Genomic DNA, 26,741 nt, shown 5'->3' with positions numbered 1-26,741 from the left:
AGGATTTTTCTTTGGGGAAACCTTGCATGAGATGAGGGAACATTTTCATTGGGAAGGACAGGAATATTCTGCTTCCAAAAGAGGCTTAGAGAATTTCTTCTTCTTCCTCAGCATAGGCCTTTAGCTATCCCTCCTGTTTTGGACATTGTGGATGATGCTTTTCTGAGGCCAATTTGAATCCTGATTCCATGCCTCCTGCTCCTTCTAAGCCTGATAGATTTTATGGGGTTCCTGACTCTCATTTATTTCTATTTAAAATCCTTCTGCAGACCCTGAAACTATTTCTCAGGGTTCTAAGGCTGCTAAGGTTGCTACTTCTAAAAATCCTATTCCCTCTGAGAAGGATTCTCGTGCTTTAGACAGGTGGGGCAAAAGGTATATACTTCTGCTACCCTTTCTGTAAGGGCATTGAATTGCCAGTTTCATATGTTTAAATACCAGCAATTTCTTTTGTCTGTTTTAAAGCAAAAGCTTGCTTCCGTACCTGCTTGTGCAGAGGATAAGGAACTTCAGGATGTTTTGCATGCTACTGAACAGGTTAACAAGCATAGTTTACATTGTGGTTTTGATTCCTTGGATGCTTCCTGCAGGGCTGCTGCCTCTGGTACTGTGATTAGGAGACATGCCTGGCTTCGTGAACAAAGTTTGCCTGAACAGGTTAAGGCTAAATTATTAGATGCCCCTGTTCAACATGATGTTCTTTTTGGTTCTAAGGCTGAGGAAGTTATTAAAAAGATGGAAGAAAAGGCAAAGTCCATGCAGACTGTAAAAGATTTCTTGCAGGTTCAGCCTCCTATATTTTCCAGGAATTGGCCCACTAAAAATTGGTCCTTTCCCACGTCTGACAGGCCTCAAAGGGGAAGATATAGACGCTCCGGAGGCCGTGGTCAAGGCCATACCTCGTACAGATCTAGACAATGGACTGCTTCTTCACCTAGAAGGGGAGAAGACAGATCCCAATCTCAAAGGAAACAGACTCAATGACTCTCTCGGTTGGGCTTCAGGACCTCTTTACCTGGACGCCCCTCTCGGAGGAAAACTGTCTCTTTTTTACAGGAATTGGACTCATATTACCCAGGACAAATGGGTATTGGATGTGATTTTAAAAGGTTACAAGTTCCACTTTCACACTTTGCCAAGGACTCACGGTTGGCCAGATCTGCCAAAACTTCAATGGTCAGAGGCCTTAACTCAAGTGGATGCTCTTCTGGCTATGAGAGCCATAGAGCCTGTTCCACTCTTGGAAATGGGAAAAGGATTTTATTCAAGGCTGTTTCTGGTTCCCAGAAAACAACTCTTGGAGACCTATTCTGGACCTTTCTGTGTTAAACACCTTTTTGGAAATTCCAAAGTTCAAGATGCTCACTCTACAACAGTTACTTCCAATGCTCTCTCAGGCCGCCTGGATGGTGACATTGGACTTAAAGGAAGCCTATTTGCATATCCCTATCAGACAAGAATGCAGGAAATTCCTCAGGTTCAAGGCAGGTTTGAGGCACTTTCAATTCTCTGTTCTGCCCTTTGGTTTATCTACTGCGCCCAGAGTCTTCACCAAGTGCCTGGCACCAGTAGTGGCTTACTGCAGACTTCAGGGGATTCAGATTTACCCCTATTTGGATGACTGCCTTATTCAGGCAGACAGCAAAGATCTTCTGCTTCAACACCTAGACTTCATTCAACGTCTTCTCCTCTTACTGGGATTCTCAGTGAACATAAAAAAGTCACATTTAATCCCTTCTCAACAAATGGTATTCTTGGGAGCCCTCTTAAACACAACCTTACAAAGGACCTACCTCACTCTAGAAAAACAAACTCAGCTGGCTTCTACTTTCAACACCTTGGCAACTCTATCTCAGCTCACTGCAAGAAAATTCCTGCAGGCTCTGGGCTACATGGCTTCCTGCATTCTGTTGATTCCAAACGCAAGGCTTCACATGAGAAAGCTTCAATGGTATCTGAAAAGTGTATGGTCACAGCATTATCACGATCTGGATATTCTGATTCCTCTGATCCCCTGCCTCCAGAAGGAATTCCTCTGGTGGTCCAGGGCATGCATTTTAAACAAAGGAAAACCTTTTAGTCTCCCTCAACCTACTCAAATCCTAACCACGGACGCCTCGGATTATGCTTGGGGAGCACATTTTCTAGACAATTGCCAGCAAGGAACCTGGACAAAGGACCATCTTCACTGGCACATCAATCTGAAGGAGATGTTGGCAGTTCAAAATGCCCTTTTGGCCTTCAAGCACCTTTTACAACCAGGGCCTCTGCTAATTCGCACAGGCAACACCACGGCCATGTGGTACATCAACAAGCAGGGGGGATCTCATTCTTACCCCCTTTGCAGACTGGCTATGAGTTTATGGGACACAGCTCTAAATTTGAATCTGCATCTCCAGGCTCAATTCATTCCAGGGAAACAAAATCTTTTAGCAGACAGCCTGAGCAGAAAGATTTCAGATCCTCACGAATGGATGCTAGACACCAACTTGTTCAAAAGGATTACTGCAGTTTGGGGATGTCCCCAGATAGATCTGTTCGCATCCCATCTCAATCATCAGCTGCCTCGCTTTTGCACCAGGTCCTTCCACAAAACAGCATGGAAAGTGGATGCCCTGTCTTTCAGTTGGAGAAGTCTGTCTGCATATGCCTTCCCTCCTCTTCCTCTACTGCCTCGGGTACTACTGAAGATAAAGCAGGACAAGCCCAAGTTCCTCATCTTGATTGCTCCAAATTGGCCTCGACAGTTTTGGTATCCGACTCTAAAACTCCTGTTCTCGGGCCTCCTTGGATTCTTCCACTGAACCCTTCGCTTCTGTCCCAGCATCAGGGTCAGTTGCTACATTCCAACCTCAAGACCCTTTGCTTGGCAGCTTGGCTCTTCAAAGGAATTTGATTGCCTCTAGTCTTCCCAAACAAGTTTTGGATGTTCTTTTGGAAGCTAGACGGCCTAGCACTAGGAAATCTTATGCCTCTAAATGGAAGAGGTTTTCTATTTGGATGCAGGACCGAGGTTCTGATCCTCAGGTTCCTGATCTCTCCTCTATTTTGCTTTACCTTTCGGAGCTTTTATCTAAGGGACTTTCATTTTCTTCCATTAAGATTCATGCTTCTGCTATCTCGGCGCATTTCAGTTCTGATCCTCCTGTTTTATCACATCCTTTGGTGAAGCAGTTTTTGAGGGGGGCTAAGAATTTGCGACCTCCAAGGACCCTCCGGTCCCTGCCTGGGATCTTAATTATGTTTTAGAAAAACTTACTTTGCCTCCTTTTGAGCCTGCTGCATCTTCAGGTATTAAGTTTCTATCTTGGAAGACTGTTCTTTTGTTAGCTTTGACCTCTGCCAGAAGGGTCTCAGAGTTGCAAGCTCTTATGGCTGTGGAACCTTACCTTATTTTCCATCAGGACAGAGTATCCTTGAGGACCAATCCTACTTTCATGCCTAAGGTGATTTTGAAAGTGGCCTTGAATCAGACAATTCACCTTCCTACTTTCTTTCCAAATCCTCAAAATAAAGGGGAAAGGATTTTGCATTCATTGGATGTGCACAGGCAGTTAAGATTTTACTTGGACAAGACTAAAGATTTCAGAAAGTCTAACCAACTGTTTGTTTCCTTTGCCTCCAGTTCACTTGGAAAACCTATTTCTAAACAAACTATTACCAAATGGATTGCTTATGGGATCAGAATTTGTTACACTCATCATGGTAAACAGTTTCCTGGAACCATTAGAAGTCATTCTACTAGAGCAGCTGCTACTTCTACAGCTTTTCTCAGAGGAGTACCTACCAAGGATATCTTGGAAGCTGCCACTTGGAGTTCAGTGCATACTTTTTCCAAGCACTACAATCTCCCTTTGTTTTCTAAGTCTAGGGCAGGCTTTGCCTCTGCTGTCTTGCAGGGTATTCTTGCCTCCCCTTCTATCTAAAGCCTCCTCCCTCTCTACACTGCTTTGGGATTCCACCCTACAGTTATGACTGCAACAGTGAAACACGAAGAACATAGTACAGTTGTGTACACCTACCATAAATGTAGATGTTCGAGTGTCTTCACTGTTGCAGTCAGGCTCCTCCCTCCTATCCCTTCTTTTCCTTTTTGTGGTGTATTTGTGTTTCCTTTGTTGGATTCATTTTTGATTTATTGGAGGTATTCTGACATCTAGGGCAAGAAAGGCTGGAGAAGATGGCGTCGGCTGAGGGCTATGTACCAAGCGTGCTGGCGCCAGGATACTAGCTTATACAGCCGCCGGACCCAGACTTTGGGATTCTGGCCGACCTCGGGCTGCCTGCCAGCAGGAGCACCCTACAGTTATGACTGCAACAGTGAAGACACTCGAACATCTACATTTATGGTAGGTGTACACAACTGTACTTTCTCAGGAAGGGAGGGCAACTGCAGGCCAATTCTGAACCTTTCTCATCTCATCACCTTTCTGAAGGTTCCTTTATTTTGGGTGTTGTCCCTTCAGACTTTATTCCCTCTTCTTCTCAATATATTTCTGGTCTCTCTGGATCTCAAAGATGTCTGCCTTCACTACCCCATCTGTCCCCTTTTTCAAAAGTTTTTACATTTCTCTGTTTCTTCCTTGCATTTTTAGTTTTTTCCTTTGCCCTTTGGCCTCTCTACTGCCCCAAGGGTATTCACAAAATGTATCACTCCTGTCATTGCTTTTTGCCGGATGAGAGGAGGTTCAGATCTTCCCTCATTTGGATAGTCTGCTCATTCAGATCTCTTCCCCCGAGATTCCGCTTTAGGACCTCCAGTTTACTATTTCCTTGCTGCAGAGTCTGGAGTTCATCATAAACTTTCAAAAATCAGTCTTGACTCCTTCTCAGGATCATGTTTTTCTTGGTTGCAGGATCCAAACTGTTCCCATACTGGCATTCCTGCCTGCCCTCAAGGTCCTGTCTTCGATTGCATTTCTCCACTCTCTTCTTCCTTTGGCTTCAGTCATGGCCAGAGACTTTTTCAGGGTTCTCAGGTTTATGGCCTCCGGCATGCTTATGCTGCCTCTGGCCAGGCTACATATGAGAAAGCTTCAGTTGTACCTCAAGTCTGTGTGGGTTGAACACTGTCACCTCCTGGCGTTACTAGTTCCCTTCCTTTACTGTTTCAAGCTCAAGCTTCAGCGGTAGACTCATAAGCTTTCTCCCAACCCCGGGCTTCCTTTCTAGCCTCCAGTTCTGACTCAAGAGTCTCTTTTAGATGCCTCAGACAGGGGGTGAGAGCTTCCTTCATCTCTCTCAATTACCAGGGTCTTTGGCCTCCTCATGAAGGGTCAGACCACATCAACATCAAAGAGATGAGGGCTCAACTTTTAGCTGTTTAAACGTTTTGAACCCTTCTTCATCCTGGGCACCTCAAAGTTTTCACAGTCAGTACCACAGTGATGCGATATGTCAGCAAACAAGGCGGTACAAAGTCCTATCATCTTTGCAGGCTAGCTCTTCAGATCTGGGATCTAGTTGTCCAGTATCAAGTGACTGGTCAGGCTGTTTACATTCTGTTGGAGCTTAGTCTAGTGGCAGACTCTTTGAGCAGGTCCAGCACACAGGCTCATGAATGGATGCATCACAGAGATGTGTTTTTGGACATTGTCCATCGGCAAGGTATTCTCAGGTGTATCTTCTTATCTCCCCCTCTAAGCAGATGACTTTCTCTCTTGTCTTCCAGAGTCCCAAGTCCTCTGACTTACAAGGTAGATGCCCTGACTTTTTTTCTTTGAAGGGGATGTTTATGTACACTTTCACTCCCATTCTTCTGCTTCCAAGAGTCTTGCACAAGATGAGGTAAGATTCCCTCAAAATCTTGCTATAGTGGCTCTCTTTTGGCCCAGACAGCATTGGTTCCCCCTTCTGTCTCACTTGGTCAAGGGCAATCAGCACAAGTTTTTTCACCGGGTGGACTCCTCACAGAAGGCAAGGGGTCTCTTTTCCACCCTTAATTGTCCACTCTTTAACTGACACTGTGGATGATAGGGTTTTGATCCCTTTTAGGCACCTCTTTTCTGAGGATGTGCTTCGGGTCCTGGAGGAGGGCAGGAAACCCACTACCAGAAGATCATAGTTCTCCAAATGGAAAAGACTTTCTGTCTGGTGGCTCCCCCGAAACCAGAATCCCTTTTCAGTGTAGGTTCCTATGGTTCTGTCTTATTTGTTTGATCTGCTTCATGCTGGGTTGGCATATTATTTAGTTAAAGCATACCTTTCAGCAATTTCTGCTTGTCTGCCCTTAGTTCCTCTGGCCTCTAGATTTCAAGTCAAACACTCTTAAGGGTGTCCTTCATACCAGGCCTCCCAGGAAGCTTATTCTGCCTTCCTAGGACCTCAGTTTTCATTTTGAAAAATTGACTTAGGCACCTTTTGAGCTTCCTTACAACATTGTACTTGGAAGACTGTTCTTCTTTTAACCCTTATTTCAGCTAAGAGAGTGTCTGAGTTTCAAGCTGTCATGATGTTCATTGTGCATACAGCTGCAGTCATAACAGATGGGTTCTCCTGCCATCAGGCGGGTCCTCGGTCGGCCGAATTCCAAAGTTTAGGTCCGGCGTCCGTCGGTTGTCGTCGCTTCTTCCCTGACTTCAGTGCGACAGGGGTATAAAGGAACCAGCCGACGCCATTTTCTCCAGTCTTTCTTGCCGCGCGGTGCCCGAAGCAGAAGCAGTTCGCAAGTGCTGGTCGGCCAGCTCCTGAAATTACGAAATTTGGAAACCGAAGTCTTCTTAAAAGCTAAGTAACCCCGTTGGGGAAACTTTTCTTGCCTCAGACCGATGTCAGACAAAGTTAATAATTGTATTTCTTGTGGGAAGCAAATACCGCATAAGGATTTCCATTCCCTCTGTATACCTTGTTTAGGCCCAGACCACAACGTCTCGGTCTGTCGCTTTTGTGCTACATTCAACAAACGCACTATTAAGCGTCGGGCGGAGTTTGCCCAGCATTATTTTGGGAAAGCATTTAACTATACTATGTCGTCGGATACTCTGACTCCGGTTTTGTCTAAAAAACGCAAAGACAAGGACCGACACACGAGGTCCATGGCCTCTACCGACACCACGCCAAAGCCGACTACACGTGGTCCGGTTCTCAGTGAGGCGCCTACGCAGCCCCTGATTACCGACGACACTTCTTTGACGGTGTCTCCTGTGCCCGAGGTCGCAGGCTCCTCGGCCCACACCCTGACTACAGATACCGAAGCCACTCTTGGTGTTGAAACTCAGAATGTGGACAGGTCCACCTCCACTCAAGGTGTCTTCAGACCTTCCTCTTCTTTCTCCATCAAGGCTTTCACAAAGTCTAAAGCATCCTTGCACCCTAAGAGACCAGCTACACAGGGCCCATCTACAGGCCCCATGCCTAAGAAATAGATGCTTAAAATGGCTGAGGATTTAATTACTCTAATCCGAGGTTCTCGGCCCCCACCGGACAAAAGGCCCAGAGTAGAGGAAGATTCCCCCTCCTCTGACCAGGGCTCCATTATTTCAGAGCACTCTGATGATGAGGAACATTCTTCTTACTCCCCTTTTGAAGACTCTGATGCGGAGGAGTCCATCCCTTCTGTATCTCCCCCTGAGGATTACTCATTTGGGGAAACTTTGCATACTTTAAGGGAACACTTCCACTGGGAAGGCCAGGATTATTCAGATTCCAAGAAAATGCTCAGGGAATTTCTCTTGTTACCTCAGCATAGGCCTCTGGCTATACCTCCTGTCTTGGACATCCTAGATGATGTTTACTCGGAGGCCTTCCTTAACCCGGACTCTCTACCCTCAGCACCAGTTAAGCCTGACAGGTACTACAGGGTTCCTGACTCACACCAATTTCTTTACAAAAGCCATGCTGCTGACCCAGAAACCATCTCACAGGGCCCCAAGGGAGTTAAGGCCTCCATTGCCAAAAATCCATTGCCCTCCGAGAGAGATTCCAGATCCTTAGAAAGGTGGGGAAAAAAGGTATATACCTCGGCTACCTTATCCATGAGGGCCTTAAACTGTCAGTTTCATATGCTAAAATACCAACAGTTTTTGTTATCACAATTGAAGAGTAAAATGTCACAACCTGAACAACCAGTCTTGAAGGAGTTGCAGGATTTGATGCATAGTGCAGAACAAGTGGGTAAGCATACCTTACAATGTGGTTTTGATGCTCTAGAGGCCTCATGTAGAGCTGCTGTTACAGGATCAGTCATACGTAGGCATGCCTGGCTCAAGGGACAAGCCTTGCCTGATCATGTCAAAGCTAAATTACTAGACGCCCCATTTCAAAAGGACGTACTATTTGGTGCTAATGCTGAGGAGGTATTAAGGAAAATGGAGGAAAAGGCTAAATCAATGCAAACAGTGAAAGAATTTCTACAGGTTCAACCCCCACATTTTAGTAGAAATTGGCCTTCCAAAAACTGGTCCTTTCCTGCCACAGACAGACCCCAAATAGGCAGATACAGGCGCCCTAGGGGCAGAGGACAATCCCAAGGATTGTATAGAGGCAGACAATGGCAAGCCCCTACACAAAGAGGTGGTGAGGACAATTCGCAATCTTTCAGAAAGCAAACCCAATGACTTTCCCCTTTGCATGCCAACCAGGTTTCAAACGGCAGCCCCCTTAGGAGGAAAGCTGGCACTATTTTCAAAAAATTGGCATGTTGTCACAAAGGACAAATGGATCCTGGACATTATAAACAGAGGCTACAAATTTCATTTTCACACTCTTCCAAAAATGAGAGGCATGCCAAACCTGCCACACAATCAAAGGGCAGAGGCACAAAAACAAATTGCAGATCTCATAAACACGAAAGCTATTCAAGAGGTACCTACGCACGAACAAGGTCAAGGTTTTTATTCCAGGCTATTTCTGGTGCCAAGGAAGGGAAAAGATTGGAGACCTATTTTGGACCTATCCATCCTAAACACATTTCTACTCGTAACAAAATTCAAGATGCTCACTCTACAGCATCTTCTTCCCATGCTGGGCAAGGAGTCTTGGCTGGTAACATTGGACCTCAAGGAGGCATACCTGCATGTCCCAATCAGAAAAAATTGCAGAAGGTACCTCAGATTTCTTGCAGGTTCAACCCATTATCAATTCTCTGCATTGCTTTTTGGCTTATCTACTGCGCCCAGAGTATTCACGAAATGCCTGGCATCAGTAATTGCCTACTGCAGACTTCAAGGGATACAAATATACCCATATTTGGACGACTGCCTGATCCAAGCGGACAGCAAGCACATTCTTCTGAAACATCTGGCTTATGTAATAATGTTATTGAAATCTCTGGGATACACAGTCAACAAAAAGAAATCAAGGCTAATACCTTCTCGGAAGATAATTTTCCTGGGTGCCAATTTGGACACAAGCACCCAGATGGCCTACCTCACGCCAGAGAAGCAGGGGCAACTAATACAATACTTCAGAACACTAGCAAATTGCACCAGGCTGACTGCAAGGAAAAAGGGGCAGAAAGGTACCTTTAGCTGTGAATACAGAAAACAAATTGTTGTTTGAGGAACTGGAAAAATTAATGTGGAAAGAGACTGCGGTTTATTATAACATCTGTGGTCTACAAAAGTACTTGGAGACTGATACTACCCCGAGAGGTCTTAGAGTTTTCAAAGACCCCTCTACTCCGTTTGATTTGACTGTAGACACAGATTGTGTATTTCATAAGAGATGGGTTAATGCTGCACACAAATGTGTAACCGAATGGTTGCACATTCTTATCGAACGTGACCAATTTAAACAAAAAGAATTATGTTCCAGTATAAAAAAATTGTGCTTAGACCTTACAAATAATGTTCCGGCTTCCACGTTCGATGAGTTTCTTAAACAAACAAACTTGAAACTAAAAGAATATGAGACAACATTAATTGACAGAAAAAAAGGGAAGTTGTTGCGTGATGTACGCGACTGTGAGCTTAACAAGGCTTTTCTTTCAAGGACACAACGTAACAAGCTTCGTAAGCAAGTTAGGTTTCATCCGGGTCCGACTGTGAATCCACCGTATCATTCTTCAGCATCAGAAGGCGGCTACACCTCGTATGAAGACGACTGCAATGATTCCGAATACCCTGCTCTTCCAGCGGCTCAACAGAGGGACAATTTTCGGCAAACTTTTCGTGGGGACGTTGCCACTTCTATCCCCAATGCACAGGGACAGAAACGGACATGGGAACAATCATCAAACACAGGTGGGCAACATCATGGACAGGGTGGATACAAACGGGGTAGACGTTGATTCCAATTTTGCTTATAGTGCTAATACTTTATTAAATACTAAGGAATATGTAATCAATTTATCTAATTATGAATTTAGTGTAACAGAAATGTCTGTATTGAATAGGGGCCTTAAATTCATTCCTACGGTGGTTACCCGACTTCATGAACTACAAAGTGATGTATATGCTTTTGCTAGAAAGTTACACTTAAAATATTTTTTTAGAAATGATGACATTGTCTCTTTCACATTATGTGATGATAGTGTTGGTAGTTCATCCGATAGCTTTTATTCATGTCTTTCAGATGGTGACAGTAATGCTTATTATAAGTTTGATACAACCAAGGTTCCTTCACATAGCACTTTTGTGCCTAATAGTTTAAATGGAGAGGTATGTCAGTTTGTAAATTTAGTAAATTACTTTACTGAATTAGTTTATAAGGAATATATGAATAAGAAATCAAATATAAAGTACAATATGCGACGTGAAGAATGGAAAGCTCTGTTAACTCTTGGCAGGATGAATGAAATTGTTTTTAAACCATCTGACAAGGGAAACAAATTGGTAGTGATGCATTTTTCTGATTATTTGTGTATGTGTATGGAGCACTTGAGTGACACAAATACATATAAAGTTGTGGATTTAGAGATATATTTTGCATCCATTGATGGATATTTGGACCTTATTAACAAAGGGGTTAGATTAGGCTATTTCTGTCAAGCAGAAGTTAAAAAAAAGTTTCAGATTGAAGGCTGCAAAATGGCTTTATTTTATTGCCTACCTAAAATACACAAGAATTTATATAGGCCTCCTGGTAGGCCTATAGTTTCAGGTTCTTATTATTTTCTGCACAATTTAGGTATCTTTTTACATCATTTTTTGTCTCCATACGTCACTAGATTACCCTCATATATAAGTGATGTTTTTGACTTTTTGGATAAAGTCAAACATATTAAACTAAATCAAAATATGTTATGGGTCACCATTGATGTCAAGAGCTTATATACTAATATTAAGCATCATTTTGGAATAGAGGCCATCAGATTTTTTTTAGGAGATTTTCCTGCTACAGAATATATAGTTGAATTGGTCTATTTTTGTTTGACTCATAATTTTTTTGAGTTTAATAATATTTTATACCAACAATTGCAGGGTACAGCTATGGGGGCTGCTTTTGCCCCCATGTATGCTAATCTTTTTATGGGACTATTTGAATTGGAAGTCATTTATAAACATAAATTTTTTCACACACACGTCATCAAATACTATAGGTACATGGACGATTTAATATTCTTGGTTGATGGTAATAAGGAAGAGATAATGGAATTTTTTAATGATATTAACAGAAATAAATATTTGTTAGAATTTGATGGGTTGAATATTGGACACATTATTCCATTTTTAGATGTGGTGTTAGATATTTCTGATGGTAGGAATGTGGTTACTTCCGTTAATAAGAAATTTGAAGGGGTATGTCAATATTTATATGGTACTAGTGGGCATCCTCCCCACACATTAAATGCCTTACCTTATGGAGAAATGTTACGTATATATAGACTTTGTAACAAGCCTGAAATTTTTCATAAAGAAATGAAATCCTTGGTTAATTCTTTTTTAGCTCGAGGATATAGTAAGGAAATTTTGAATAAAGGTTTTGTTAGATTGGTAACAGGTGTTAAACCAACAGGTGAAAAATTAACAGGATGTAGAAATACCAACATTTTTGGTTGGGATACGATACGGCACAGTAATTTTAATAAGCCAAATGATAATATTTATTTTGTAACTACTTTTGGCTGTTTTACTATGCATTTTCTTGATATTGTGAGCCACTTTGGGCATTTTTTATGTTCTTTAAAGAACGTACAACAGTGGCTGAACTTGAATTTGAAATTTTCTTATCGGAAAGGAAAAAATATTAAAAACTTTTTGGTGAAAAGTAAGTTTATTATACCCTCTCCAGAATTATATAGGGAACCTGTTAGAGTTGGAACTTTCCCTTGTGGGAAGTGTAAAGCCTGCAAGCATATTGTAACTAACTTTGACTTTATTAATAATGTTAAATTTAGTACTCATAATTGTTTTCATTGTAACTCAATAGGTGTTGTTTATTCGTTACAATGTCCCTGTAATAAATTTTACATAGGAGAGACGAAAAGGGCATTTAAAATAAGGCTCTTAGAGCATGTTAGGGATATAAATAATGCTAATATTGATAGCCCTGTAGCTTTGCATTTTGCACAATTTCATAATAAATGTAGTGGTGGTTTAAAAGGCACTATATTAGAACAAATTTGTGTTTCTGTATATCATAATGTGAATGTGAAAACTCTTTTATTGCAAAAAGAAGCTATGTACATCTTGAAATTTAAAACTATGTCTCCTTTTGGGCTAAATGAGGATCTCAATTGGAAGGCATTATCTTATTAATGTGTGAGTTAATTGATTAATTGTATAATTATTTTATAGTTAGATGTATATATTGCTATGATGCTGATAGTGTTTTATTCTCCTTGAAGGCTTCGGCCGAGACGTCAGAGAGAGTTTTGAGTTTTTAAATAAATTTGTTGGTGGATACTGTGCTCGTTGTTTTTGCATCTGGTTGCTTCCTGTTGTTCCTTTTTGACTGCAAGGAAAATCCTGCAGGCTCTGGGATTCTTGGCATCTTGCATCTTAATCCCATGTGCAAAGCTGCACATGAGGAAACTACAATGGTACCTGAAAAACATATGATCTCAACACAGCCTCAGTTTGGAAACAATAATACCACTAATTCCATGTCTGCAAAAGGAATTTCTGTGGTGGGCTCAAGCATGTCAAACAAACACAGGTCTTCCATTCAGCAAGCCTCAAGCAAATCAAGTCATCACAACAGACGCCTCGGACTACGCCTGGGGGGCACACATGACAGATCGGTACATTCAGGGCAAATGGTCCCAAAAAGAAAAGCACCTTCACATCAATCAAAAAGAAATGCTAGCAGTAATAAATGCTATTATAGCTTTCAAGGACCTTCTACAACCAGGTCAATTATTGATAAGAACGGACAACACCACAGTTATGTGGTGCATAAACAAACAGGGAGGAACACATTCTTACCCCCTATGCAGACTGGCCATGTCACTTTGGAACATGGCCATGGACTTACAAATGGAACTAACAGCACAGTACTTGCCAGGCAAGGAAAACACGCTGGCAGATAACCTAAGCAGGAATATGACAGATCCACACGAATGGAAATTGCATCCAAAAGTTTTTACAGAAATAATCCAAGAATGGGGAAGGCCAGACATAGATCTCTTTGCCTCCCACAAGAATCATCAATTGACAAAATTCTGCTCAAGGATCTTCCATCCAAAGGCCTGGAGAGTGGACACTCTTTCTTTCAGTTGGACATCAATGACAGTTTACGCCTTCCCTCCTCTTCCTCTGCTGCCCAAAGTTCTATTAAAGACCAAAGCAGACAGACCAAAGATGATTCTCATTGCTCCGGACTGGCCAAGGCAACACTGGTACCCGCTCCTGTGGAGCCTGACGCATTCCCCACCATGGACCCTGCCTCTAATGCCTCTTCTTCTGACTCAGCACAGTATCAAAACTCTTCACAGCCAGCTAAAAACACTCCATCTTGCCGCATGGAAGATTCCTTAGCATCTCAACAGGCCCTACTCTCCAAGGAGGTGCAGGATGTCATTTTGGAGGCCAGAAGGCCATCAACTAGAAAAGCTTACTCCGCAAAATGGAAACGTTTTTGTGTCTGGAATGAGAAAAAGGGGCAGGATCCTGGAAAACTGAATTTACCTCAAATACTACAATATTTGGCTGAACTGCTAAGCAGTGGACTTTCTTTCTCCTCCATCAAAATACATGCCTCAGCCATTTCTGCAGAATACAACACTGATCCACCTTTATTCTCTCACCCTCTCTTAAGACAGTTCCTCAGAGGGGCTAAGAATTTAAGGCCTCCAAGGAAACAACCAATACCTGCTTGGGATCTTAATTTCATTCTGGAAAAATTGACCTTGCCTCCTTTTGAGCCAGCTGCCTCATCAGATTTGCAATATTTGTCCTGGAAAACAGGTTTCCTTCTGGCTATCACCTCAGCTCATAGAGTTTCAGAACTACAGGCTCTCATGGCTGTCCAGCCTTTTATCATCTTCCATCAGGACAGAGTTTCCTTACGAACCAACCCGACCTTTATGCCTAAAGTGGTATCCAGGGTAGCTTTAAATCAGGCCATACATTTACCTACTTTTTATCCTAATCCTCAAAAGAAAGGGGAGAGATTACTACATTCCTTGGACATTCACAGACAGCTGCGTTATTATTTGGACAGAACAAAGCCTTTCAGAAAATCAGAACAGCTCTTTGTGGCCTATGCGGTAGGAGCTCAAGGGAAGCCAATTTCCAAACAGACAATTTCAAAATGGATAGCCCACTGCATACGCTTTTGCTATTCCTTTCATGGCAAAACTGTTCCTACAGGCATTAGAACTCATTCCACCAGGGCCACAGCCACCTCTGCAGCCTTCCTCAGAGGAGTTCCTACCAAGGATATTTTGGAAGCAGCCACTTGGAGTTCTGTGCATACCTTCTCCAAGCACTACAACCTACCATTATACTCTAAATCTAGAGCAGGCTTTGCCACTGCAGTCTTGCAGGGCATCTTGGCTCCTCCTAGTTCCAACTAGTGCCTACCACCCCTTTCTTAGCTTTGGGATTCTACCCATCTGTTATGACTGCAGCTGTATGCCCGATGAACATAGTACAGTTTTGTACCTACCATAAATGTAGATGTTCAAGTGCTAATACAGCTGCAGTCCAGGTTTCCCTCCCTCCTTCCCCTCTTGGGACAGGCCTATAGGCTAACACAGCCTCATACAACCTGATTGGGGTTTTCATTTATGATGTATTTGCTTGCAACTACTGTATTTTGATTATATAGCACTGCATTATCACACAAATTTATTATTGCCTTCCTTATGGGGGCACATGACATCTAGGGCAAGAAAAACTGAAGAAAATGGCGTCGGCTGCTTCCTTTATACCCCTGTCGCACTGACGTCAGGGAAGAAGCGACGACAACCGACGCCGGACCTAGACTTTGGAATTCGGCCGACTGAGGACCCGCCTGACGGCAGGAGAACCCATCTGTTATGACTGCAGCTGTATTAGCACTCCAACATCTACATTTATGGTAGGTAGAAAACTGTACTTTTGTTCCTCCCTTTTTAGTTTGTCACAGAGACAGGGTGTCTGTTTGTACTAATCCTTCTCTTATGCCCAAGGTCTCTTAATCTGTCTATTAATTTGCGTTCCTTTTTTCCTTCTTCATAGTCTGCCAATGAGAAGGTTCTTCACACCTTTGATTTGCATAGACAGCTCAGATGTTATTTGGTTAAGACTAAGGCTATTTGCATATCTGAGTAACTTTTTGTTTCCTTTCATCCCATGTTTTTGAGATTGGTTATTTCTAAACAAACCATCACTTCCTGGATTTCTAAGGCCATATCTTTTTGGTATTTTTAATCATAAATGACCTTCATCTTATGCAAAGGCTCATTCTACCAGAGCTGTTGCTTCTTCTGGTGCCTTTTTTCAAAGGGCTGGATACCAGTTCCATCCTTGAAGCTGCTACTTGGACTCCTCTCCATACCTTTACTAAGCATTACAAGTAGGATGTTATTTCCAGAGCAAGAGCTGGCTTTGCCAAGGCTATTCTGCATGGGTTTATAGAGTGCTTTTTAATGCCTTCCTCATCCCAGGTTTTCTCTTGATCTTTTGTTACCCTCCCTTATGCAAGGAATACTGCAACAGTGATATAGAAGAACACAATGTATAGTTGTGTAAAATCTTACCATAGCAGTAGATGTCCTTCTCTTCACTATTGCAGTATTCGCTCCCTCTCTCCTACCACCTCTTCTTTGCTGTATCTTCTTGCCCTCTTGGCCAGGGATTCTTTTCTTTTTCCTCCTCCTGGATGCACATATTCCTCCTGGTCTCTACGGAGATTCTTTTCCTCATGGAATGTTTCAGTTCTGAAGTGTGAGCATCCGTATATCACCTTCATGCCCTATGCTTTGCGTGGGGAGCATACATGTGACGTATGGCACCTGCAAACACTAAAGGCTTTGGTGTACTGACCTGACTTTGGGCTATCCTTGGCAAGAGATCCCTTATGTAAGTGAAGAGAAAGACATCTACTGTCATGGTAAGATTTTGCACAATTGTACTTTCATTATGAGTACCACCCTGCAAATAGGCCAGGCCTAGTAGGACTAATCCAGTCAACAAAAAGTTAAAAATAAATTAATACTTAAAGCAAGGATAAGTGTCTGCCAGTAGGCACTGAACATGAATTTGTGTTTTTTTTATTTTTGTTAACCTTTGTGTTCTCTATTTTATTTAGACCGATTTGGCTTGGGACAGCCAAGCAGAATGCCAGCCTCTGTAAATACGATGCGAGTAATTAACACAAGCACGGAGCTCGAGGCTGCTGTGGCTGATGCTCTGGTAAGGAAAGTGTTACAGATACAGATCTAAAAAGTAATACTGACTGCATAATGGTTCTGAGAAATGCATTTAACATTTCAGCTCTGTGAAATGCCGTTAACATCACTGCTCACCTTGTTTTAGTAAAGTAAACAACACAACAATGAAAAAAGATAAAACAGCAGTAGAGTTTTGTATGTTTACTGAACAGAATCCAAAATTGTCAGTGTCTCTCATTAGAATTGAAGGGTAAAGTTGGAGAACTTCATTCCTAATGCTTATTAGATGATATTTGTCAGAATGCATTTATTATAGTTGATTGTTGTCACAATTCAGGTAGACAGATTAAAAAGGATCCTTTCAAGAAGTCCCTTATTGCAAGTTGTATTTAAAATAACTTTATTTTGGGGGAAATTTAAAGTGTCTGAGATCAGATTTATAAATGCAGCATGTTTACACTGTGGATAAATCTAATGTGTTTAATATTTAGCTGTGACTGACACTTGGCATGCAGAGCTACTCTTGGTACTAGATATTGGAGTTTTTTGTTTTTTTATTTTGTAGTAAGTTATTTCTTATAGCTTTGTTAAACATGACACTGTATTTCACTTGGCTTTCAGTTGCTGCAGAAATTAATTAAAACAACTGACAGTTAAAAGTCTCATAAAATGAAAATGGTCATGGTGTTTAGTGTTAAGCATCCCTGTCCGGCAGTGCTGTTAGGTGTTGACTTTTAGTTATATAATGGGACATAATTGGCACCAAAAATACACTAATTATATGTGGTGCTGTTGCTGGTCCTTTTGTGTATGTGTGGGGAGATCTAGGGAGTAGGTACTGTTATTATTAGAAGCTGCCTTTGCTCAAAACCAATTGACCAGTCTACACCAAAACTGAAGGTAAAAAATAGCATTAATAAAAATTTGACATATGCAGTCATTCGGTTAAGCTGTTTCATTCTCAAAATGTTTTAGGACTTAACCAGAAGCATTAGATTGCTTATTTGGGCAACCCCTTAAAATACCTTCCTGGCACACCCTTGTATGTTGATTCATTCCCTTAAAGTCACATGTATACTTTAAAAACACGTTCAGTGTAAATAAACCTATACAAAATTCACATATACTAAAAGAAATCAATATATAAAATTTAAGGCGAACATTCAAAAACATTCTACTTCATGTTGTTGCATCATATTCTTGAAGCTGTACATTTTAACTCACTTGTAATCAAAATTGATTCATTAAGACCCAGAGCATAAGAAGCATCTGTATGCAACTGCCAGATTATCTCCTTGTATAATAATGATTTTGACAATCTCCTCCATAATAAGAGCTTTCAACTTTTTCCAAAATACAAAATTTAAACTTAAAAGTATTACAAACAATAACATGCCTAGGTAGAGCACTTTTGCTGTCATTTTTCTTGTACGATAATTGTGCTGATATATTCTTCTATTTAAGGCATTCTCCATTTTCCCTATATAGAATGCCATACATGAACAGCACCTTGCCAAATAAACCATTTTATCTGTATTACAGTTAAGCTTAGCTTTGTCATCCATTTCTATATACTATCCAAAAATCATCCATTCTCATCTATGTCTACATAGAAATATTGCCTACAACAGCCCCATTTTGTGGTCTTGTATGATGAGTTGCTCTTAATTAAAGCAAGTCTCTCCAAAAAATCATTTTAATGTTGCTCCTATTCTTATAAATGAAATTATGGGGCTTGGAAAAATCTACATAAGACCCATCAACTCTGTGCAACCTAGTCCAATTTTTAAACAAAATCTTTTTAATATCTGATGCATATGATGAATAATGAAGCACCATATAATTTGCACCTTTGTCATTATTAGAAGTAATTCAATTTGAATAATTTCCCTTTTTGTTCTTATTGATAGTACTGCAAACGTTTGTGGATGATAGGTGCATATCGCCAACTTCTTTGTTGAAGAACTTGGTTGTAAAATTCATCAATTAGCATTTCTGGATGATAGCCTTGTTCTATAAACATTGCTTTAACCTTACTGAACTCTTCTTTACACCATTCATTTTTCCATGTAAGCCTCAAAATTCTAATAAATTCACTTTTTAATATCCCCTTCTGATGTAATGGATGACTACCTGTGTAATGTAAAAAAAGAGTTACTAAATGCTGGCTTTCTGTATATAGAAGTTTTGAAGTTATATTCTAAACCCCTACTAATTTTCAAATCTAAATAGTAAATTTCATGAACATTAAAACTGTATTTAAACTTCAAAAATGTAGTGATGTTTTCAAACTTTTTGACAGATTCCATTAGTTGTACATTTCCTGTCCATAGTATAAAAATATCATCAATGTGTCGAAGGTAAACCTCACATTTTTAAAAAGGTCCATTTTAAATACTATTTAATTTTCCCATCTAAATAAGACCTTATTGGCAAATATGGGGGCACATGTGGCTGGGAGCCAGTCACTATCATTTCAGAGTTCTCCCCTTTGGTATCACCACAGCCCCTTGGGTGTTCACCAAGTACATGGCAGTTGTAGCAGCTCACTTGAGACTGCTGGGATTCTGGGTGTTTCTGTACTTAGACAACTGGCTCCTTAACGCTCCAACCAGACATCAGTTATTAGAGGCAAGAGAGCAGGTTCTCCAAACATGTCCCTACCTGGGGATAACCATATACTGCGAAAAATCTCACCTTGAACCAATGCAAACCTTAGAGTTCATAGGAGTCATCCTGAACAGAAAGAAAACAATAGCATTTCTTCCCTCGCTAAGACTACAGAAATATCAGGTCACGAGTCCCAAAGATGATCAACAGCAAAAAACTGTCTGCATGCTTAATTCTGCATGCACTGGGATCCACGGCAGCTGCTATATTGCTGGCCCCCTTTGTCAGATTTCACATGAGAATTTTACAATGGGTGCTTGCAACACAGCAGTCAGTACTATACCAACCAAAGTCAACTTTGATTGCAGTCACCAACATTTGCAAGAGAGAGAGAGATCTCAAATGGTGGATTCAGTCAGACCAAATTTTAGAAGGCCAGCCTTTCACCCCCACTCAACCCAAGGACACAATAACCATGGACACTTCCCAGTTAGGGTGGGAGGGCATTATCTGGAGAAAACTGTCAAAGGCAGTTGGTCCCCATAGAGTCCAACTTGCATATCAGTGTCTTAGAGATGAGAGCAGTGCTTTTAGTGTTGCAGGCCATCCAGAATGCTCTCCATTCAGGGGCAGTTGCCATTCAAGCGAACAGCATGTCAGTGGTTTGGTACAGCAACAAGCAAGGAGGAACCAGGTCCTATCCCTTGTGTTGAGAGGCTCTCAGAGTGTGGCAGTCGGCGGTTTCATCCTACTGCTTTCTCATAGCAATGCACATTCCAAGGAAGTCCATTGTGATAAACTGAGCAGATACATTCTCCTGCCTCATGAGTGATCCCTAAATCTAGAAGTGACGGAAAGAATATTGTGTCAGTGGGGCCAACCTTGCTGCGATCTTTTTACATCTCCTCTAAACAATAAGTGCGGCAACTACTTTGCCCTAATTCCCCCCTCAGGGTGAGTCACTGAGGGATGCTGTTGTCCACATTTGACCCTCTGGTTTTCTTTATACCTTTTCTCCAATTCCTCTAATTCCCAAGTTCCCACAGAAAGCAATCAGGTTGAAGAGCAAGGTAATCCTCTTTGCACCTTATTGGCCTCAACAGATTTGGTTCCCCTTCCTTTGCCCTCATCTAATTCACTTGAATTCTGGACCCAGTTCCAGATCTCTTGTCCCATCCGACAGGCATGATCCATGCAGTCATATCGAACCTCAAGCTGACAGCTTGGTTTCTTCAATTCCATTAATAGCCAGACAATTTATGCTCTTTTCATTTGTCCAACACATACTTTTGGCCATTCACAAACCATCTGTGTATAAACTTTACCACAGCAAATGGAAAAAGTTTGTCTTTTGGGGACATAAAAATAATGTTGACCCTTTTTCAGCACCTATTATAGGTTCATAGGTAGGTACTAGGCTATTGGCCCTAGGGCCTATATAAGCCTAGCCAAAAATGTACCCTGGCTTTCACCACCAAGAAAATTATTTTCCTGTGCCCCTGTCGAGCAGAGCCACAGAAGTGATCCCTGGGGGGAATTTCCTATTTCCCATCCAATCATCAAGATTTTTCTTGACAATTCTTTAATTTTTAGCCTCACTATTCAATGATGGGGCTTTGCCTTCTACTGTTGAAGTTCAATTAGCAGTTATATCCAATTTTCATATTGGATTTGAAGACTCATCACTTGCTTCTCATAAACTTTGTAAAGCTTTTTTGAGAGGTACTCTTCTGTTGAAGTGCCCTTACAGAGATCCAACCCCTCCTTGGGACCTCTCAACTGTCCAGTTTTTCACCTCTAAATTTTGATGGGTTCCTTTTAAAATGTGTGGTTTTCTGGCAAATTATTGAAGACTGAATTCAGTAAATAATGACAAATATTTATGTTTCAGACTTCATATCCATCAGAAATTGCATGCGGACAAAAAATGTCATTCTAGCAACTTTCTAAATTTACAAAAGGATAATTAAAATCCGTCCCTGATTTTGGATCTTTGTCTCCCCATTATTTTTAGCTTTGCCAGATTTCTTACACTGAGAGTTTTTTCCTGTTGTACTGTAAGCCTCCTCACCTAAGTTAGCAGCATTTTAACCAGAATTGCCTCATATCTGCATCCCTACATGAGACAGGCTATTGTTAGCTTCTTACCTACAACTGTTTAGTTTTTCTTTCTCCCATTTTTTTAAAAAGAAACATCTTTATTGTCACCTGTGACATAGGCAATCATACATTTATATAAATGAAAATAAACCATATTGACATAATTTTAGTTGTAGACATTATACATCACTTACAATCTATCCAGCCACTGTCAGTCAAACATTACATATCAGATCCTGCCTTCTTTTAAAACTCATTCCTCCTCTGCATGTATTGTTCCCACAATTTCTATTTTTTTGTATGTAATTTGCTCCTGCCTTTTTCTAAAGATCCCAATTCCAGTTGTTTTATCTCTGTTACTATACTCACTGCTTCTAGTATAGTTCAGACTTTGATTTCCATTTTCCAGTAATTGATTTTTTGGCAGACACCATATTTAGTCTCAGAAAGGCCTAACTTTGTCCAGGCAATTTCAATTCTGTATCATAGCTCAAAAAAAGCATTTCCTTAGTAACACCAGTTTGCTCACCCAGTATCTATGACAGAGAAGTTTTCAAGGAATCTTTAAAGTCTGCCAACTTATAACACACCCAGAAAATATGTTCCCAATTACCTCTTTTTCCCCATTACACCTCCAACAATTGCTGTCTACCCGAGGAAAAATTCTTTGCAGTCTACTTGAGGTATAAAATACCTATGTAAAAACAGTTCCAAGCAAAAGTCCTAAATCTTCTAAATTTTGCTGCATGTTTGGGAGACATACATATATCCTCCATTGGTTCTTTGTGAATTGCTTATCCAGTCTCTGCTCCCAATCCTTTCTAACCTCCTCTGACTAATTCTTATAGTTATCATGCAGTATTCCATATGCTGTGATAATTCCTTTTTTTAACAGCAGCTTCTGTTCTAGATTCTACTAACGCTGTCAGTGCTGGTCTTTCAGGCACCCCCTATATCTTTCTCTTTGCCTATATTCTAATATCAATCCTTGATAAAAAGGGTGATCTTTATCTTGCAGTCCAAGTAAATTCTTGGCCTCTTCCCATTCTCTTACCTTTCCCTTTCTAATTATTTGCTCCCAATACCTTGGTTTTATTGCCAGTTTTCTTCTTCCAGCCCTCTCTTGCCTATTGTCTGTATCCCTAATTGTAGTCATCCCTATCAGCAGAATCTGCTTTCTCCATTCCCGTGTTGGCTTAGTTCTTAGAATACATTCTGCTACTTTATGACTATAATATTCAGTATGGTTGTTGGTATTCTCCTTAAGGATCTGCATCCAAAATCCCAGTCTCTCCTTGTTTCTTTAGCCTCTCCCCCCCCCCCCCATTTTTTCCTCCTCCCTTTCCAGTTTGAATTATGGGTTTCTGCTTGTGCTGTGTGTAGCAACCCTGTGTAGCTCTGAAATACCCCTTCATATCGGGTAATCCCAAACCACCTTATTCGATTAAAAGAATCAGCTTATCCTACTTGACTCTTGCTGTCTTATCCTCCCAGATAAAATCCTTCAGCTCTTTATTAATTGCAATCCACAACTTCTTCTCTGGTTGATAAAAATATGTCTGACTTGTGTATAAAACTAATGGGACTAAAAACATTTTAACTACTTGCATCTTTCTATTCATATTCATGTAACAGAACTTCCAGTTTCTCAGTTTTTCTATGATCTTTTATTTGGTCTCTTCCCACATGTCCTTAGATGCCACACCAGAATAATTTTTCATTTTATTATTTCCCCTTAAATATGGATATTGCTGAACCAGTTTTGTGCATGGGTACATAATATTTACAGCTATTGCCTTTGTTTTAACTTCATTAATTTTGTATCCTGAAGATTTAAAACTGCCTCAAAATGTTCTGTAGCACTGAAATGTCTTTTTCTGGTATTATCAGGTATAAAATAGCATCATCTGCAAATACAGCCATGATGTTCTTCATCTCACATTGCTGCAGTCCTTACATATGGGTAGTCCGCTGTCCTCGGTCGGCCCGAATACCAAAGTATTAGGCTGACGTCGGTCATGGGCGCTCAGATCTGACATCAGAGCGTCAGGGTATAAAAGCGCATGACCGACGTCATATCCTCAGTCTTTTTTGCCGCATGGTCCGATGCAGAAGCAGCGTTGCAAGTGCCGTTCGGCGTTCTGAAATCTTCGTATTCTGAGTTTCAGACCGAAACCAAGTTGGGCTAAGTACCCCGTTGGGGAATATTTTTGTTTTTTCTTGCCTCAGTTAATTCCGGATGTCAGAAAAAGTGAATAATTGTATTTCTTGTGGGAAACAGATACCGCATAGGGATTATCACTCTCTTTGCATTCCTTGCTTGGGACGGACCACGGCGTAGTCGGTGTCGGTTTTGTGCTAGGTTTAATAAGCGCACTATAAAAAGAAGGTTAGATTGTGCTAGGTTAGTCTTTGGTAAGCGGTGTAATTATAATATGCCGTCGGATCCTCCGACGCCCGCTTCCAGGAAGAAGCGCAAAGACAAATCCTTGAAACCTAGACAGGTTGATTAGTCCGTTTCGGACGCCGGTCCTGCAGAAGCTCCAGTGGAACTGGTGGATCCGGCTGAAGTTTCTGTGGAGTCTCAGGGGGAAACTTTGATTTTGCAGGATATGGCCTCACAGGAGTCAGGTCAAGCTGAAGGGGCCTCTCAGGTTACTGTTCTCCCTTCTATGCCTAAGGTGGTTAGGCCTTCTGCTACTATTTCTAAGGCTTCTTCTAAGGGCAGGTCTGTTTTGCCTTCCTCTGGTGTCCCTCCAGGTACTTTTAAAATGGCAGAAGATTTGATTACTTTAATTAGAGGTTCTATGCCCCCTCCTAGTAAGAGTCCCAGGGTGGAGCCAGAGTTGGAAAGTTTGGATCAGGCCTCAGATGACTCAGAGTCTTCTGCTGAAGATATTCAAGATTTTCCCCCTTATTCGGATTCTGATGCAGAGGATTCCACTCCTTCTGCTTCTCCTCCAGAGGATTTTTCATTTTCAGAAACTCTGCATTCCATGAGGGAGCATTTTAAGTGGGAAGGACAGGATTTCTCTGATTCACGGAAGAGGCTTAGGGAATTCTTGTTTTTACCACAGCATAGACCCTTGGCTATTCCTCCTGTTTTGGATGTTGTTCAAGATGTTTTCTCGGAGGCTTCCCTTAATCCAGATTCTTTGCCTCCTGCCAGTTAAACCGGACAGGTATTACAGGGTGCCTGAGGCTCATAAATATCTGTATAAGAGTCCTAGGGCGGACCCAGAAACTGTTAGTCAGGGGCCTAAGGGTGTTAGAGCCTCTGTTGTAAAGAATCCGGTTCCTCTAGATAAGGAAGCTAGAGCTTTGGATAGATGGGGTAAGAAGGTGTATACCTCTTCTACTTTAGCAATGAGGGCTTTAAATTGCCAGTTTCATATGTTGAAGTATCAGAATTTCCTCCTTTCTCAGCTAAAATCTAAAGTGGATGCTTTGGCAGAGGGCATAGAGTGTAAAGAATTGCAGGATTTAGTACATGTCTCTGAACAGGTGGGTAAGCATTCTTTGCAGTGTGGTTTTGATGCTGTACAGGCCTCTTCTAGGGTGGCTGCCACTGGTTCAGTTCTTGGTCAGACCGCCTGGCTTAAGGATCAGAATTTGTCGAGCATGTTAAAACTAGAATTCTGGATGCCCCTTTACAGTCTGAAGTTTTGTTTGGTCCCCTGTGGAGTCGGTTTTGAAGAAAATGGAAGACAAGGCTAAGTCTATGCAGACTGTTAAAGATTTTTTGCAGGTGCAACCTCCAAAGTTTAGTAGAAATTGGCCTACTAAGCGGTGGACGTACCCTTCTTCTGATTCTCAGTCTAGGGGTAGATCTAGACGTGGCAGGGGCAGAGCTCACAGTACATTCAGGCCTAGAACTTGGAGTTCGCCTGCACAATCTGCAGGTGAGGGCAGGGGCCAGTCCTTTCGTAAACAGGCCCAATGACCTGCATTTTCAGCTGCCAGATTCTTCTTGCCTGGCAGCTCCTTTGGGAGGAAAGTTAGCACTCTTCAAGCAAAACTGGCTTTTTGTCACCCAGGACAAATGGGTATTGGACATTATAAACCGAGGCTACAAGTTCTATTTCCATACATTGCCTCCTTTCAAAGGCATGCCAGACGTTCCTCCTCGGCAAAGGATAGAGGCTCACAAGCAGATTTCTTTACTTCTTCAAATAAGAGCTATACAGCCAGTTCCTCTGTCAGAAGTGGGACTAGGATTTTATTCTCGCCTGTTTCTAGTACCAAAGAAAGGGAACACGTGGAGACCAATTTTGGATTTATCTATCCTCAACACTTATCTGGGCATTCCAAAGTTCAAAATGCTGACGTTACAACAGCTTTTACCCCTGTTGGGAAAAGATCACTGGATGGTAACTCTGGATCTCAAAGAGGCTTACCTTCATGTTCCTATCAGGCCCAGTTGCAGGAGGTACCTGCGTTTGGCTGGAAATTTACATTATCAGTTCTCTGCATTGCCCTTTGGCTTATCTACTGCACCCAGAGTATTCACAAAGGTTCTGGCTCCAGTGATAGCCTTTTTCAGGTTAAGAGGAATACAGATTTATCCTTATTTGGACGATTGCCTGATTATTGCACAACACAAAGACGAACTTCTTCATCATCTACAGTATGTGATGGTAGTGTTAAGATGCCTAGGGTATTCTGTGAACGAAACAAAGTCCAGTCTAGTACCCTCTCAGGACATGTGCTTTCTGGGTGTGAGACTGAATACAGCTTCCCAGATGGCCTTTTGACCCCGGACAAACAAAGAAGCCTTTCTCTTTATTTCCATCAAATGTCTCTACAGTCCAGGCTGACTGCAAGGACAGTCCTTCAAGCCTTGGGGTTCATGGCATCTTGTATTCTGGTGCTTCCCAATGCCAAACTGCATATGAGGAAGCTTCAATGGTATCTCAAAATGTATGGACACAACACTGCCAAGATCTAGACACTGTCATTCAGATAATACCTTGCATTCAGAAATAATTTTTGTGGTGGGCTCAGGAATGTCACCTAAACAAGGGACTCTCTGTGACCCGACCAGAGGCGAGTCAGATTCTAACGACAGATGCCTCGGACAAGGCTTGGGGAGCACACCTCAATGGAAAATGGGTGCAGGACACGTGGCCTGTCAGACTTCAACATTTGCATATCAACTTGAAGGAGATGTTAGCAGTCCAATTTGCATTGATGGCTTTCAAGGATTTACTTCACCCAGGACAGGTGTTGATTCAAACAGACAACACTACTGTCATGTGGTACATCAACAAGCAAGGGGGAACCCATTCGTACCCTCTTTGCAGGCAAGCGGTGATTTTGTGGGAGACTGCTC

The 26,741-nt window shown here is 41.6% G+C and overlaps 1 protein-coding gene across 1 annotated transcript in view; it reads left to right on the top strand.

Annotated features, from left to right (window-relative positions):
• Positions 1–26,741, top strand: part of CLASP1 (cytoplasmic linker associated protein 1) — a 4,127,769-nt gene that overhangs the window by 2,563,227 nt on the left and 1,537,801 nt on the right. The window contains exon 25 of the mRNA XM_044073692.1: positions 16,618–16,721. Within this exon, the coding sequence (XP_043929627.1) occupies positions 16,618–16,721 (104 nt within the window). The remainder of the gene's footprint in view (positions 1–16,617; positions 16,722–26,741) is intronic.

Source organism: Protopterus annectens, chromosome 6.part0 (genome assembly GCF_019279795.1).
Source record: "Protopterus annectens isolate FY-2018-M chromosome 6.part0, PAN1.0, whole genome shotgun sequence".
In the NCBI taxonomy this organism is placed as follows: domain Eukaryota; kingdom Metazoa; phylum Chordata; order Ceratodontiformes; family Protopteridae; genus Protopterus; species Protopterus annectens.
The sequence above is the reverse complement of the archived record's forward strand: the minus strand, read 5'-3'. Positions and strand labels throughout refer to the sequence as shown.